The following is a 16,400-nucleotide window of genomic DNA, read 5'->3' on the forward strand; positions in this document are numbered from 1 at the left end:
TTGGAGCAGTACATTTTTACCTGCTGTCGTGAATGAGTGTTTTAGGATACTCAGAGAATCACCGGCAAAGGTATCGGCAAAAGCAGGTTTAATACAAAAGTGAAAGCATAACAAAGTTCATTGGCAATCTTCTACTTACTTGATGGTTAAAGGACACAGAGAAAAATTGTACTGAAATCTAACATCAATCAATCTAAAACTAAAATCAACCAAAAATTATCTACATGGAAAAAGGCTAAGGATGAGAAAGGCTAAGGATAAAAAGGAATAAGGGAGACGTTCCCGTTGAGTCACAAGGTTCAGAGTAGTTTGACCTCCTTGACAAACTTAGCCCCAGACTTGAACAATGGTTTAGGCCTAAAAGTTTTTAAAAGCACTTAAACTTAACAGCACTTAATTGATAGCTTAATGTACACAATTTGACAAAAGATTCTTACAGAATTTTCTATAGCACAACAGCAACTCAATTATAGGCCTAACTTCCTTATGAATCTAAAATACTTAAGAATCTAGGAGAGCAACATTCATACATTTGCTATAGCATATTCACACACACACACACAGACCTAAATGTATGTACAAGGTTTGTACATACACTTGAAAAATTCCCCTCGAATTTAGTGAAGTACTCATTTCAGATGCCTGTGCATCTTCTCAATAGGTTGAGCCTTGAGGAGTGGGGGTGTCAGCCCAGGCTCCATTGTTGGTGTTCGGTGGTGGTCCTCCAAGTACAGCAAACTTGAGCGTACTCTGGCTCTGAGAGGCATCTCACTCAGAGGGACATGCTGGTCGCAGCCCACTGTGGTCCAGGAGGGCTCAAAGAGTCTCACTTAGGACTGCTGTTTATAGGGTTGCAAGACAGTTGGCTTTAATCATAGTAATTTTTCATCCTGGCCTCAATTTGGGTCAGTACTTTTCTTTGCAAGTCTGACAACAAAAAATATTATTTCAGTTGGGTTGTTATTCAGGCAAGAAAAGTCATTTTTCAAGTCTGTTCTTTAAAAACTCGGAGCTCACTAGATAGCATAAGCTCCTGGGAGCAGACAGGGTTTCTGACAAGCTCAACAGAAGCTAAGCCCAGTTGCTGTTCGTCAAGGCTGAGGCCTAATGAGTATTTCAGAGATCATAGCACGGCCCAAGGGTGGGGATGTACCACTACACCTGCCTAAAAGAGCATCTGGGTACATTAGTTAATGTTTGTGTGATGCTAGTAATTATTGTGATGAGACTTGCACAGGCACATATTTATAGAAGAAGCATTTCAGAGGAAAGAGAGAGTTTGGATTCTCCTGGCCGCAGAGCACTTGTGGCACAATGCAATAACCTGTATCTTAGCTCCATAGAAAAGAATAAGATTGCAGCCACTAATGACAGTAATTAAAAATTTCTGTAAGAGCTGTCCAATCACCTCTTCAATTGCTCTATCTGAGCAAATTATAGTGTGTTATTGAAACCATTAGTGCAATAAAATGAAGCTAAAAACATTTTGCATTAAAATAATCAGACATTGATGTATGACGTAAATTGTAAATCGGTAACCTATAACACACACTAATTGTTTTTCTCTCTCCTGTAAGGTGTGTTTCTTGAAAAGATCTGATCAGGCATATCTACTTGTTCACATGTCACCCTCCAGTGGCTCACACTGCTATACAAGACATAATAAGGTGTATAATCAGGTAACCTGCTATTGATTGCAACCCAGAAAGGACACACTTGTTCTTATACAGAAGCAGGAGGATGGCCACTTTTGAAGATTTAATTATAGTTAGATGTCTACATGTTTGCTGGATGTGAATTTTTATGGAGTACCTTTTTAATGTAAATACTTCAACACTCTGCTCTGATAGGTAAAATCAGATTTTGTAAAATAAATTAAATTTAAATATTTATAGTGTACAATCAGTTTATATAGTAAACAAATCAGTTTATAGTAAGACCAATTGTACCAGCTCCACAAAATACCTCCCCAATGCAATTAGTGTATTTTTCCCTTTTTTGTCTCTCCAAGGAGAAATAGATTTTCTTCTTTTAATTTGTCAGATTTTTATCTCCTTGTGCTTTGCTGTAACTTCCTTATTAGTAAAGGCTGAGTGCAAATGCATCCTGCATGTTGAATTGAAGGTGGTCATGTCTGATACTATTTGATACTATGTTTCTTTGACACTGGCAAGACCATAAAAATGAAAAAGTAAGAGTAGGAAAACTAGAGGAATAATACAGTTCAGTGAGAGAAAAAGTGTGATTGATACTGTATTCCTCAGTGCACTAAGAGAATGGATGAAATGTGGTCAGTTTCAATAGAAACCTTAATGATTATTCCAAGTATAAGTTGTAGCAGATCATTTGGAGCCCAGAGAATTATGATGCACATTGTGGGAGTTTAATTATAATGCTCATTTGAGTATCCTGTAGTCATTCCACAAAACGCATAGCAAAAAATGTTGATCAAAAGTAGCTGTTGTTGATATGCAGTGGGCACTTTTAAAAGCTCGGGATTCCAGCCCTTTCATTGTTTTTGATTTATAATTCCCTTTGAAAACACAAATTACATTTAGTAATATCATAAAGAAATCACAACATATTCTGCAAATGTATAGCTGTGGGAAACAGGAGGCTATCAGAAAATAATCAAAAATACTTACTGTAGTCTAGGTTTTTTGCCTGTTATACAAGCTTTGCCACTGACGCTTTGGAAATGTTGATTTGCATCGCCTCCACCAGCCCTCAACAAAATGTGGTTGCTGGGAGAGGGTGGGAGTGGGGGGAGTGGGGGGACAAGCGGTGGCACGACCTTCTCCCCAGGGATCACTCTCCTGGCAGCTCTCTCAGAAGGAACAAAGTGGGAGGGGCAGGTAGAAAGCCTCCCTCAAGGCTTGCTACTACCTGCCACAGAGTCCCCAGGGCACATCTCAAGTTTTCAGGCCCTTGGATTTTTTCATAGCATGAGGGAAATGCCCTCTCTGCTGCAGGAAGCCCTCACCTTGCTTGCCAAGTGTATATGTTGAGGCCCAGATATATTAAGCCACTTCATTCCACATAGCGCAGGGTTCACGCCTGCCGCCCGTCAGAACCTGCCAAACCGCCTCATGAAATTTCCTGGAAGAGGCTCCGACCCTCGGGCAGGGGGTGGCAGAGGCAGGAGCAGTGGGCTGCAGCTGCTGTGCGCTGGGGGGAGTGTAGTGGTGCTGGAGTGGGAGCTGCAGGGAAAGGCTGCACCCTCTAGCCCCAGCTCTCATTTTTCCCAATCGGTCACTGCCTCTCAGCACCATTCCTCTGTCCTCTGAGATGTTAATCTCAAATGCCCTGTATTTACATGTACTCAAGTGTGATCTTGGCAGACCCTTATTAGTATTATTGCTGTAATAGACTTCTCCTCTCTAACCTCTAACTTCTTGCAACAAACTAGCTCGAACTGCTACGCTTTGGCAATTCATTAGATAAGAATATTGTGTAAAAACCCTTCTATGGTGGACACATACAGAAAATAATTCTGTCAGATGTAATTTTCAGAGGTAGCACAGCTATTTGGTTCCATTTTAGTGACATTAGATGTCAGGGGGTCTCTTAGTTTGGGGTTTTGCCACAGTTTCATAAGCCACTGCCCGTCTTTCCCAGCCTAAAGTAATAATTATAATTATTATTGTTATGTCAAAGTGCATTCTATAGCACAATCAAAAAAATCAATTGCATATAGTTGATGCCCAGTCCAGTGTTCTTGGCAGCAAGCTTGCAAGTTATAGGAAGTCTTGAAATACATGGAGTTTGATCCTCAGTAGCATGGGCTGAGCTAGAGAGGAGGACAGAGGTGAGGGGTGCCCTGCCTGGGGGCTATTGCTCTGAGTGAGGAAGGACAGAGAGTTTAAGCAACCTCTGCTCCTTAAATCAGCTCAGCAAGTTGACAGATTGTGGTCAGCATTCTGTCAGACAAGGCCAACTGCTAGAAAATAATCAGTGGGAGCAGGTAAGATAGAGCAAAACTGCAGTAGCAAATACTTTCTTTAAAAAGTAAACAATGTCCAAAAACACCCATCCACATTTCACACTGATGCCAGCAAGAAAGCAGGTTCTCATGGGGAATTAGCTCAGCCATGGCAGCACTGGGGGGAGGCACAAAGGGGTACTCTCCCCTCCCAGCTGAACAGGAACTGGATTTACTTTCTCTAGCATTTCATGGAAATAAACCAACCAGCAGCAACACCGCCTGTGAAACCTAGCCCTGAGACCCACCATTCCTGGGAGCATAGCAGTGTTTTGTCCACTGGCACGGCATCACTGAGATCTAGGTGTAGATGGGGAGACAGAGGGGCTGCTGGCATTCCCCCTGCTGAAGGTAGGTCTCAGCAACATCAGCGGAGGATAAGCAGGCCCCACAGTCATCCCATCCCACCCAGGCAGTATGACCAGATTTCCCCCAGCACAGAGGTACAGGGAGCCATGGCAGCAGTTGGACAGGCTGAAATCCTGGCAGCTGCGTTCCCCAGTGAAAAGGGGTCAGATGGCCATCTCATCTCCCCTCTCTGATCATTACTTCTATTTATCTTCCTGACAAGCGCAGTGCAGGCATTACATTTTGGTATGTCTGTCGAAATCAATATGAGGCCAAAGTAAGAACTAGAAATGTTGGAAGAGAAAGAGATTACAGTGCTGCCCAAATCAAACACTGAGCTGGGGGAAATTCCTGCCCAGGCCATAAAAAGCAACCCCTGCAGCTCCACTGCCCTGAGATGGATTGACAGTCTGCTCATGTCACAAGGGGTTAGGGTGAGGAACAGCCTGGAGTTGTTTATGATTTTGGGGCCCCTTCGACAGTTCAGTGGGCTGTCACCTCTGTGACAATCAAACTTCTGTGAATTTGCTCTTCCAACTCAGGCAGATGACCTGCTACAGAAGCCCTCTGAGCAGCTCTCCCCCTTTCAGAAAGACCTTTGGCTCTCGAGCAGGTTGCATGTGGGCAGCCCCTCGTGCCCTGGCTGTATGTGAACAAAAGCAGCCTGTGTTCGCAGGTCTGGGCAATGTTTTTGCTCCAAGGAGTCTCACATTCACGTGCTGCCCACTACATTTAGGAGCAGGGTTCCACAGGCACTTGAATTGGCAGCTGGTTCACAGCACATGTCTCTGACCTGCAAGACACAGGGAACAAGTGCCCTGAGAGTGCAGTTGCTTGGCCCCTTCCCTGTGCAGCACCACGACAGGCTGCTGGTCTAGCTGTCAGTCCCTCTATGGAGCAGGTTCCCAGGACACTCACCTCTTACAGCCAGTCCTTCTGATGGTAGTGGCAGGTACACCAGTGCTGCTGGGGAAACTTGTGTACTTAGGAAGACAACATCCACCAGGATCAGACCCAGCTCGGGGACACCTTGCTGAGCTAAAGAAGAATGATTGCTGACCTTAGTGGTAAATGTCTGCTCTCCATCGTCCTCCTGTTTTTCTTTTTTTTTTAAGACATCCTTAGGTATATAGGAAAGACCAAAAAAAAAGGAAAAAAAAGGAAGGAAAAGGGAGGGAGGGAGAGAAGAAGGAAGGAAGGAAGGTTTGTATTTGATTTTGTAAACATTCTCTCCATTGGATGCAAATACTCACTCACTTTGGATGTCCAGTTCTGAATTTGCCTTCATGAGCTCTCTGCTGTTTTTCATCATCCATTCCAGCAGCCGTCTCAGAGCTGGCTTCTTATAATTCAGAGCCTTTTAAACCCTGGAAAAGGAAAATGCAGGTACCTTTTGGGGATTAAGAAAACATCAACATCCATGCAGGTAGAAATGAAGACCAAGAGAAAGGAAAGCCAGAAAAGAGAGGGGCAGTTCTACAGCAGTGATATTTTGTGCCACTTGCAGAGTCACATGGAGGGAGGATGTAGCAGTCGTAGTACTGCCAAGGATACGTGTGTGGATGGAGGGCAGCGTGTCCAGTTCCTAGTGTGCAAATCTAGATATACTGGTACTTAAATATGACTGGCTTTAACAGACTTCTAAGAAAACCCTAAGTAAACATAGCATGGCTCCTTTCCAAAGAGAATTTGCTGCAGTGTTGTTGCCCAAGACAGTCTGGTTTTTTGACCTTGCTGTGCATGGTCTTCTAGGTGCATGTTGGCAAAACATGAACAAAAATAGCTCAGCTTCATAAAGTACTGGGGGGTGAAAATGTAAGCACATTTTTATTTATAATTAATTAGCACCAAGATAGGGAGTAGCCACATTAAGAGTGACAAAAACAAGATGGAAAACTAGATCTTGCTGAGACTTTTTTTTTTGACAAGTTCACTGACTGTGGCTTTAACCAGCAATGCTGGTGCAGCAAAAGGATTTCTAATCAGCCACTAATGTATGATTGTTTAATTTTAACAGGCATGATCAATACCATCCATTCCTTCTTTAAATGCTAATGAACACTGTAATACAACAGATGTGGACAAACAGTACATTGCAGATTAAAATTAGGCAAGGCATTAAATTGCTTGCAAACAGTAGAGGAATCCTGCTGGACATCTTGACAAACAATCACAGGCAGCTGATAAATCTTAAATTGCCACCACCAGTCCACAGTATCTCAGGCTTGTACAACTACTGATCACCCTAGAAGAGAAAGGTACCCTTCCAAACTCTTGCAATTTCTTTCTCAGGACTTGTGCAGGCCCAACTGTGAATTATGAGATGCATATGCAAATTTTAATAACACGAGTACATTTCTAGCAAGAACTCTCAGGTGCAGTTACTATTAGTTGGTATCCTCCAGCCCATTTTGATCACGGTAAGAAATGTCAGGGAAGGATCACCAATCTAGATAAAATCCCAGTCCCCTGCTAACTTGTGACAGAGTAACATCCAGTGCTAATTTGTCCACATCCCCCAGATTAGTTGGCAGGCTCAGTAAACCAGGGCCAGAAGATGGATTACTAACTAGCTTTCAACCAGTTTGAAGCCACAGGAAAGCGGCAAACTTTGTTACCACAGGGCTTCTGGTGCAACCGAATTCACTTTAAGGTAAAGCTTCTGTTTGTTCTGCTCTTAACTGCTGTCAGAGGAAAAGGTGCTTGAATGACAGAGCTCCAATTCCTGACACCTGGTATCACTTGTGTCCTGTTCCATTGTTTTTGGTGGACTGTGTCCTAAATTCATGAAATGTAAGTCCCAGTTCACTCTAGTAGGTATTGGAAACTCACCACAGGGCTCAGTCCTCACTGGGGCTGGTGGCAATCAGAGGGAGGAGAGCTGCATGTACCCCAGGAGTGACCTTTGTGTGGAGCAGGGAATCTACATGTCCTTTCAAATGTGCAGTGACAGGGCTATGACGACAGCTCCCTCACCCTGAGTGGGTGATGTGCCAGCAGCTTTGCCAGCATTGCTCACAACTGTGTGCCAGCAAGTACCACCTGGGACGGATGGTAGGTAGCACCTTGTTCAAAGGCATCTCTAATTTACAGTTTCTTGGCTTTCAGAGGGTACCATGCATTGCTTTGGGTTCAGCTTCCTTTATCTGTTTCTTCCTTTTTTTCTCTCTTGCATCTTGTGAAACCCAAACTTTTTTTCCTCCTTTTTAATTGTGTGAAATCAACGTGGAGTGAAAAGGCCATGAAGAAACTTTCTGGCGCCAACTGAGTCTAAGCTGCGTCTTTGTTCTCAGCAGAGCTAAAGACCACATTAATCAGAAACTTTGCTGACCTTGTCTTTACTACCTGAAGACTGAAAGACAAAAGCAACACAGTCTGGCCACATTTAAAAATTCAATTAAAAAATGCCAGCTGCCCAGGGATAAACATTATCATAGACCTCAGTGGGGTTAGCTGTAACTGTGATAAAGGCAATGTCTTTTTCTCACTCTATTTTTATTATTTTTTCCCAAAAGAATGAAGCCTAGGTTTTGATACTCCTGATTATGACAACTGTGTATGTGGCAGAGTGTGCTCAGTGGTGGTGGGTAGCTAGTGTTGGGGCTTTTAATCAGGAGCAAAGTAAGAAATTCCTGAGAGGGATGGCAAGCTGAAAGTGGAGAAGTAAAGCTACTGAAGTGGACTTGCAGTAAAATGTCCCTGTATTCCTTTTTTTCAGACTATTATCTTTTCCTATAGCCCTGGCAAAAGCAGACCAGACAAGGGGTGAGGAGATCCTGCTCAGAGCTGGACTTGGCATCTGGAGGCAGAAGTGAGGTTAGGGGAGGGGTAACAGCACAACTTCTTCCCTAAGGATGAAACAGAGAGCCTTTCGTTGTGGCACTTGGCTGTGCCTTACTGATTTTATTATAGAAATATTAAGCAAGTAAGTGGATATCCAGTCAGCTGAGAACATGAGCAGCCAAACAGAGGGGAGAAAACCAAATGAAATCCCTTGGTGCTGACAGTGACAGGAGGAGAGGGAAAGCTCTCCCTGTCCAGTGGCAGGCCCTGGGCCAGGTGGGTACCGGTTTCAGTGCAGCAAATTAAAGAGGAGCAGGCGCATCTTCTTTAGGTTGAACATTCAGTTACATAAAGGGCCAAATTCCTCTCTCAGAACATCCTCCGGCCCCGCCAGCTCCCCCTGGTCCTCTCCTTCCCTGGCTTGCCAGCAGCCTGCCTGTAGGGCTTCCTCGAGTGCTGCACCTTTATCCACCCGCCCTCGCTGGCTCTGCTCTCCCCTTCGCCCCTCCTGGGCTCGCTCTCACCCTGTGGGGGCATGCCAGGGATGGCCGTGGGCTGCGGAGAGGTGTGGGGGTACCTGCGGTGCTGGGAGGCCGGAGGGGCCACTGGCAAAGAAGTCCTGCTGGGTCTTCCCAAGTGTCGGGGGGGCACTGGGGAGCTGGTCCCACTGCGCCGCCCGCCCGAGGAGCTGCGGGAGTTACCGCTGTGTGGGGTGTTTCTGCCTTTGCCAGCAGACCTGTCCCTCTCTGAAGCGGTGTCTGAGGCTGTGCTGGAGGCACTGCTGCCTTTTGAGTTCAGATGCAGATTCGAGAGGTTTCTCATCAAACTGTGCGAGATAGGAGAAGAGTTCCTGGAGTGGCTGATGGATGTGAACTGGTGACTGACAGGAGCGGGTGTCCTTCTGACGGCTGCAGCATAGGAGTCTTGGCTGTGAAGGTAGGGCAGGTAGTGGGTGACTGTGGTCGGGCTGTGGGGGTGGCTGTGCTGGTGAGAAACGGCTTTTGCTATCTGATGCATGCGCAGTGTCTGCATCCACTGACTGTCAATGCCTGGCAGGGAAATGGAAACAAAGTCAGCTTTCTGTAAATTGGTGGAAAACCGCTCTCAGGTTTACCAAAGGTATGAGGTTAGTACGAGGGTTTCTCTCACAAGAACCTCAATATATCTCAAACCACCCTTTCCCTCCCAGCCTTGAAGCAAATGGTCCTACGTTTGAGTATGTTCAGTGTTATGGTTGAACATAATTTTGGACTTTTAAAATAGCAAGTGATACAAGTATTTCTGATGCCAGTGCAGATTATGGAACTTAGACTAGAAGATACTTACTGAACCATCCATTTGGCTGTTCAGGTGGGTTCCCCCTCCCGATGTTTTTAACCTAATATGGGTTTAAACATATACTGTGATGCTCTTGGCAACCTCAGCAGATTTCTACACGGCTTTCTTTACAAAAGAACCTGGAGACTTCCAGAGCAGGCATAGAGCAGGCATCCCAAGGTACCAGCACCGCTGCAGCATCACCTTCCACCTTCATCTCTCCTATCCAGCACAGTGATACTGTTTGCAGCTCAGCACAGAGAGGAGGCAGAGCAGACCCAGTGCAAACCTCAGTTGTAGCAGCCAGATTTATCTCTTCTTGCTCCAATTTCTTTTCAAACTGCTACACACCACAACAACCAGAACTACTTCAGTTGTTATTGTTACTACAAATTCAGAAGTCAAACCACTTTGCATTCGGCTTCATGATGGATGCAAAAAATCATCTCTGAATGTGGAAAAGCCAGTGAGGCGGCAGACTTCAGCCAGGATAGCTCAGACAGTGCTTAACTGTGAACAACTCAGGGTATTACAGTTCCCTCTACACCTACTGTGACAGCCCTGGGGTTGTAACAAAAGTCGTCGCTCTGAGAGATCAGACTGAAGTGGTTTTGAAAGTCAGTCCTGTGGTTTCCATGAAAGCCTTTAGCAAATACAGTAGTAGTAAATTTTCCATTTGAACTGCAAAGGCTGCCTGGTTTGCTACTTTGTGGGTAGAGCAGAGACCAGGAATTCCTCTTATAAAAGGCCACAGCTCTGGCCAAAAACCCACGGGGAGCAGCTAAAATTATTTTGCTCTAGAGAGGTTTGAATGATTTGTCCTTAAATATCACTAATATCATTCCAATAGGAAAGCATAACCCTCGCTGTCTCTAGTGGAATGCTGCATTGACCATGGGGAGTTTTGTGGGAGCTGTGTAGTGGCTCTGTCCTCGTTAGGATCGCTCCTGTTAAAAATGTAATGGATGATGTCTTTCATTCCTCCTTTCCCCAGACTTTGTTTGAATCTAAAGAGATTTAAATCACTTCAACTTAATGTCAAATATGTCAAAAGGAAACTGTCTTTCATGTCATAGTGTGAGTGTGACACCAACACTGCAGACAGCTCCATCTGCACTGAGATGAACCTTCTTTCACAGAAAGACAGATGGGAGTTGCCTACTTGCTTCTTAACATCTTAAAAACTCATGGTTTCAAAAGAAACCTGCATGCTGAAACGTACTTGATAGACACTATCTCCTCTGCCATTTCCCAATGCCCTCCTATGAAGACTGTGGATGTAAGTCACAGATCTCATAAACCTGGAAGCAGCAGGCTCAGGATTCAAGTTTGGGTCTTCATTTGTTATCAATACTTGGGTGGCCATCACATGCCCCATGGGACCAGTGTCAATGCTGTCCTGAACAAGGGGCTCCCTTGAGGCTGTTCAGTCCTTGCTCCTCATAGCCAACCATGGTTGCCAGCTCAGGAACCAGCTGCCCAGCAAGGATCTGCCAGTGTGCCCTGTGGAACTGCCTCTCATGGGCTGGGGGGCTTCTTCCTCACATGGTCGCTGAGCCACCAACTCTGTACACTGAATTAAATGCTCTGTGTGTAGCCCACATAGGTAGTACCTTCATTGCTTGTTATTTTACCCTATTAGACAGGTATTACCCTTACCTTTGTGCTTGGATTTGGTGATTTTTTTTTAAACCTGGCATTTTAAACCTGCAGCTTCTGAGGCTACAATCTCAGTATGTGTCAGCACTAGCCACATCTCTTACAGGAGGTACCCTTTATCCAAACATAACATCTGTGCAAAGCTGCCTGTGTGCTGAGTGGGTAAGGGCAGGAGGGAAGAGCTGGCCAAAGCATTTCTATTGAGTTTGGGTTGCAGGGAGAGAAAGCCAGGTAAAAAGCTGATGAAAGCATTGGCTCTCCAAGTTCTCAAAACAGCTGTGGAAAACTCCATTATTCCCAACATATACAGGGTAGAGTTGGGTAGAGATGCATGAGATTGTCTCCTTTAACAGCAGATGCCTTCCTAACATCCTGGTTAAGAAACTAATCTTCACCCAAGGCCCTGCACACTTTGTGTGGGTGCCGTAATTTAGTCCAAATCCTTTTGCTATGCCAATACACTTGGCTCCACAAAGCTGAGTACTTGCTTCTCTTCGTGAAGAGGGGCAGATTTTGCAGAAGGGCAGATCTGCTAGCTGATCCCCAATCCCACAAGCAGACTATGGTGAAGAGAGGCCTGCTATCATGAAAAGGCTACTGTGGATGTGTATGCGTATCCCAGAGAGTGGAAGAAGCCTGGACCACAGGCAGAAACACCTCTCCCAATAACCTTATACACTGGAGGGGATCAAAAGGTTGAACCAAAGCTGACCCAATGACAGAGTTGAAAAAGTACTAGAATTTAAGGCTGCTTACTACTGGAAGATGTGAAGCATTCCAGGGTTGGAGCAGAAGGACCCGACCTCTATGTCTGCTGTTGATGTGCAACTGCAAGTGACTATAGCAGACAAAAGATTTGTAGCTTACCTCCATGGACTGCTTCCAGAATGCTTCCTACAGAGGCACACGGGTAATAGACAGTCCTACCAGAGGGGATGCAATAATGGATCTGATGGTCACCAACGTAAGCAAGTTAATTGGAGGCATCAAGATTGGAGGCAGCCTGGGCTGCAGTGACCATGCACTGGTGGAGTTTGCAGTCCTGAGGGATATCAGTCAGGTAAACAGTAAAGTTAGGCTCCTGAACTTCAGGAAAGCAGACTTCCAGCTCTTCAAGGAGATAGTCAATAGAAACTCTTGGGGATAAGGGAGTGGAACAGAGCTGACAGCTCTTTAAGGAAGTCTTCCACAGAGTACAAGAGTTCCCCAGGAACAAGAAACTGGGCAAGGAAGGTAGAAGACTGGCGTGTCTGAGTAGGGAACTACTGGTCAAACTAAAGGGAAAGAAGAAAATGCACAAGAAGCAGAAAGAGTAGAGAGATTAAGTTCGGTTGTGTAGGGATGCTGTGAGGAAGGCCAAGGCAAAGCTGGAATTGAACCTGGCAAGGGACGCAAAGAGTAACAAGAAGGGCTTCCACAGCTATGTTAACAAAAAAAGGAAGGTCAAAGAAGGTGTACTCCCCTGATAAACAACACTGGAAAACTGATAATAACAGATGAGGAGAAGGCTGAGGTACTCAACAACTTTTTTGCCTCAGTCTTCAGTGTCAACCTCTCTTCCCATGCCTCTTGAGTGGACTGACAGCAGGATGAGGACTGGGGGAGCAAAATGCTTCCTGATCTTTACATTAGTGGACAAGGGAAGGGCTACAGATGTCATTTATCTGGACTTCTGTAAAGCCTTTAACATGGTCCCCCACAACATCCTTCTCTATAAATTGGAGAGAGATGGATTCGATGGGTGGACTCTCAGGTAGATAAGGAATTGGCTGAATGGTTGCATCCAGATGGTAGTAGTCAACAGCTCATAGTTTCAATGGACATCAGTGACAAGTGATGTCCTGTAGGGGTCCATACTGGGACCAGTGTTATTTAATATCTTCAGTAATGACACAGACAAAGGGATCAAGTGCACCCTCTGCAAATTTGCAGGTGACACCTGCAGTTGACATGCCTGAAGGATGGGATGCCATCCAGAGGGACCTGGAAAAGCTCAAGAAGTGGGGCCATGGGAATCTCATGAGGTTTAACAAGACCAAGTGCAAAGTACTGCACCTGGATTGAGGCATCAATACAGTCTTGGGGATGAACAGATTGAGAGCAGCCCTGCTGAGAAGGACTTCGGGGTGTTGGTGGATGAGAGGCTGGACACAAGCCACCAGTGTGCACTTGCAGCCAAGAAAGCCAAACATGTCCTGGGCTGCATCAAAAGCAGTGTGGTCAGCAGACTGAGGGAGGTGATTCTGCCCCTCTACTCTGCTCTTGTGAGACCCCACCTGGAGTGCTGCATCCAGGTTTGCGGTACCCAGCATAGGAAGGACACTGGCCTGTTGGAACAAGTCCAGAGGAGGGCCTGAGAGGAAAGGCTAAAAGAATTGGGATTGTTCAGTCTGGAGAAAAGAAGGCTTCTTGATGATCTAATTGCAGCCTTCCCGTACTGGAAGGGAGCCTACAAGAAAGATGTAGAGAAACTTTTCACAAGGACACGTGGTGACAGGACAAGGAGAAATGGCTTCAAACTGAAGGAGGATAGGTTTAGATTAGATAATAGGAAGAAATTCTTTACTGTGAGGGTGGTGAGGCATTGGAACAGGCTGCCCAGAAAAGTTATGGATGTCCCATCCCTGGAAGTGTTCAAGGCCAGGTTGGATGGGGCTTTGAGCAACCTGGCCTAGTGAAAGGTGTCCCTACCCATGCAAGGAAGGTTGGTACTAGATGATCTTTAAGGTCTCTTCCAACCCAAACCATTCTGTAATTCTATGAAATCACACTGAGATATAGAACAAGTTAGTACTTAAAGTTTAGCCTTCAAGCTAAGTCGACATGCCAGGATGCATGCATCTACAAAGGCATCACAGGGACCACAATGGCAGCTGATGCTGAAAGACATGCTCTGTTGTTGGAGCACAGGAATGGTATTGACTTTTTGCTGTTCTCCTCACTTATGCCCTGCTCATGTCAACAATAAAGTTTGGATGTACTGACTTACCTGAGTCAGATCTGCTCCGCGAATTCCCCTCCGAGTTGGGGACCGAGGTCTGTATCATGAGCTGTACTGTCTCAACCTCGTCCTGTGCTTTCACCTTGCTCCAGCAGATAGCTTGGATGTGCCTGGTGCTTTTGGGAGCTCTAACATCACTCTGCTCAGGAAGGACACAACACATGTGAGGACATAACAACATACAACACACTAAGCTCTCCTAGGAGGGAACATCCATGAGTGCCTGGGCAGCAGCAGTGCTTTCAATAAAGAATCTGTTTTGCAAAACCATTTAGCCAGTTCTCAAGTATTTTTAGACTCTATATAATTTTGGCTGGTACTTCGTGATTTTGCTAAAAATATGGTAGAGAATAACTGTTTCAATTCTTGTACCATGTGGAGGAAAGATCTGAAGGCCTTCCTCTACAAACACAAAAATACATTTTACTAGTTCTATTAATGTGAACATCAAATGTGCCCTGCTAAAAGAGGGAGGACTAAGCAGGTATTTTTGCAGGGGAACCCCCAACAAAATTTTCAGGGAGTACCAAACTCTTCAGTTTGTTGTTAAGGACAACAATTTGGACCTGTTAAGGTCCAGGATTTCCATGTTTCTCCATCACTGCCTGAATACTTGTTCAGGACAGAGCTGGAATCTCAATTATTAGCCTCCTTCTGACGCACAGCATTGGTCTTTATAAAAACACACCTGTAAGTAACTGTAAACCCTTTTAACAACAGCTAATTTCTATCATATCAAAAAGTATTCCAGACTTTATTTTATCTTACTATACTCTTGATTTCTCGTTTTCTCTCTTCTCCTGTTGCTTCTCTGCTCTCCTAATTAGCACTTCACTGAAAAGATAAAAACCAGCCTCTTCAAGTAATGCAAACAACACTGACCATTACACTTCAAGAAAAAAGAGCTTTCCTCCTTGAGAAGAAGAGCCATCCCAGGCAGCAGTCTGAGGCCATTGTCTCTGTAAACTTCATTCAGCTTTTGCTCTGAACTTTCGATTGTACAATTAATTGCAGGCAGCTGAGACTTGATTATAGGATATAACAAAGCCAGAGGATGCTATTTCCACACCTCCTGCGTAGGTTTTATCTTGGATAACAATTTTATTTGTTTCTTAGAGCTTACCTCATATGTAACAACACATTCTACAGACTGGTGTTCTTCTATCCCCACAATCCATTTCTCCATTACAAACGGTGGCTGAAAAAAACATGGTAGAAGATTTATAAGGTGCTTTTCATCTCCTGCCTTGTTTTTGAAACACCCCAAAGATATTTCCAACATTTGCCTCTTTTCATCCATTAACATACTGCTATTAAAATTTTATGAGATAAAGTAATGTATTTTGGAAATATTTACTTCCTTGCTTACAAAAGGAAACTGAGAAGAGATTTCCATACGTAACAGGCAGTAGGTAAGACAATGTGGAATGTTTTCATGGGGGCATAAACCTTTTTTCAATTTTATGCATGTACAGGGGTTTTTTTTCTAGATTTACAGAGGCCAGCAAGAACAAATACCTAGAGATTCTCAGAGATATTCCTTGACAAAATTAAAAATGTTGAAATATGTGGAACATTAATGTTACTGTATCTAGTTGTTAGTTTATTTAAGTCTTTTTTTAAGGAAAAATTGAAATGTCTGAGATTAACATTAAACAGAAAACTAATAATAACAAAACCAATCATAATAATAAAAAAATCACAAGTGTTGTTCCAGAAATCACTAACAATTAAAATAGTATTAGAATGAATTAAATATTATAATCCCTGTTGGCAAATATACCTATATCACATTTCCCTTAAAATTCTGACTGTTGACAATCTGCTTTTCATTTTTTTCCTTGAGAAAAAATAACCAAAGGTTTCCCCCCCCCAGTTTTACCCCAAAAAGTCACAGTTAAAAGCATTCAAGAGTTTGGGTGTTTTTACCAGCGCACCTAGAGCAGCATAATTGGTAATCAAGCTGTATATTTTTTCAGTTAGAAATTTATTTTGCTAGTTATTACCAAGCGGAGCATATTAATAAAACCAAAAAAATTAAAAAGACAGCTACCAGAATGCTTTTTGCATTAACAAAACTTCTGCTGCTTAGGAAAAAGCGGTCTAAGCATTTGCTGGTAAATATTTACAGGGAGGTTCTGAAACAAGGTAAAATGCCTAGTGACACTGAATTGCAGATGTTCAGTGGTGTACTGTCTGCAATAGGTTTCAGTCTTTGCAACCCATTGTTGCAGGAAAGAGAGTTTTAGAAGCATGCAAAAGTTCTAAAACCATGTCAAAAAAAAAAAAAAAAAGAGAGGGAGAAAAAAA

The 16,400-nt window shown here is 44.0% G+C and overlaps 1 protein-coding gene across 1 annotated transcript in view; it reads right to left on the reverse strand.

Annotated features, from left to right (window-relative positions):
- The window catches only part of LOC108506836 (mitogen-activated protein kinase kinase kinase MLT-like), a 19,140-nt gene continuing 2,740 nt past the window's right edge, over positions 1 to 16,400 (reverse strand). The window contains exons 2-7 of the mRNA XM_017834223.1: positions 15,214 to 15,288; positions 14,079 to 14,229; positions 8,691 to 9,162; positions 5,584 to 5,697; positions 5,249 to 5,450; positions 1 to 927 (exon numbers count right to left, since the gene is read on the reverse strand). Of these exons, the coding sequence (XP_017689712.1) occupies positions 5,691 to 5,697; positions 8,691 to 9,162; positions 14,079 to 14,229; positions 15,214 to 15,288 (705 nt within the window). The 3' untranslated portion in view covers positions 1 to 927; positions 5,249 to 5,450; positions 5,584 to 5,690. The remainder of the gene's footprint in view (positions 928 to 5,248; positions 5,451 to 5,583; positions 5,698 to 8,690; positions 9,163 to 14,078; positions 14,230 to 15,213; positions 15,289 to 16,400) is intronic.

This window comes from Lepidothrix coronata, unplaced genomic scaffold, assembly GCF_001604755.1.
Source record: "Lepidothrix coronata isolate B3197 unplaced genomic scaffold, Lepidothrix_coronata-1.0 Scaffold7, whole genome shotgun sequence".
Lineage (NCBI taxonomy): Eukaryota > Metazoa > Chordata > Aves > Passeriformes > Pipridae > Lepidothrix > Lepidothrix coronata.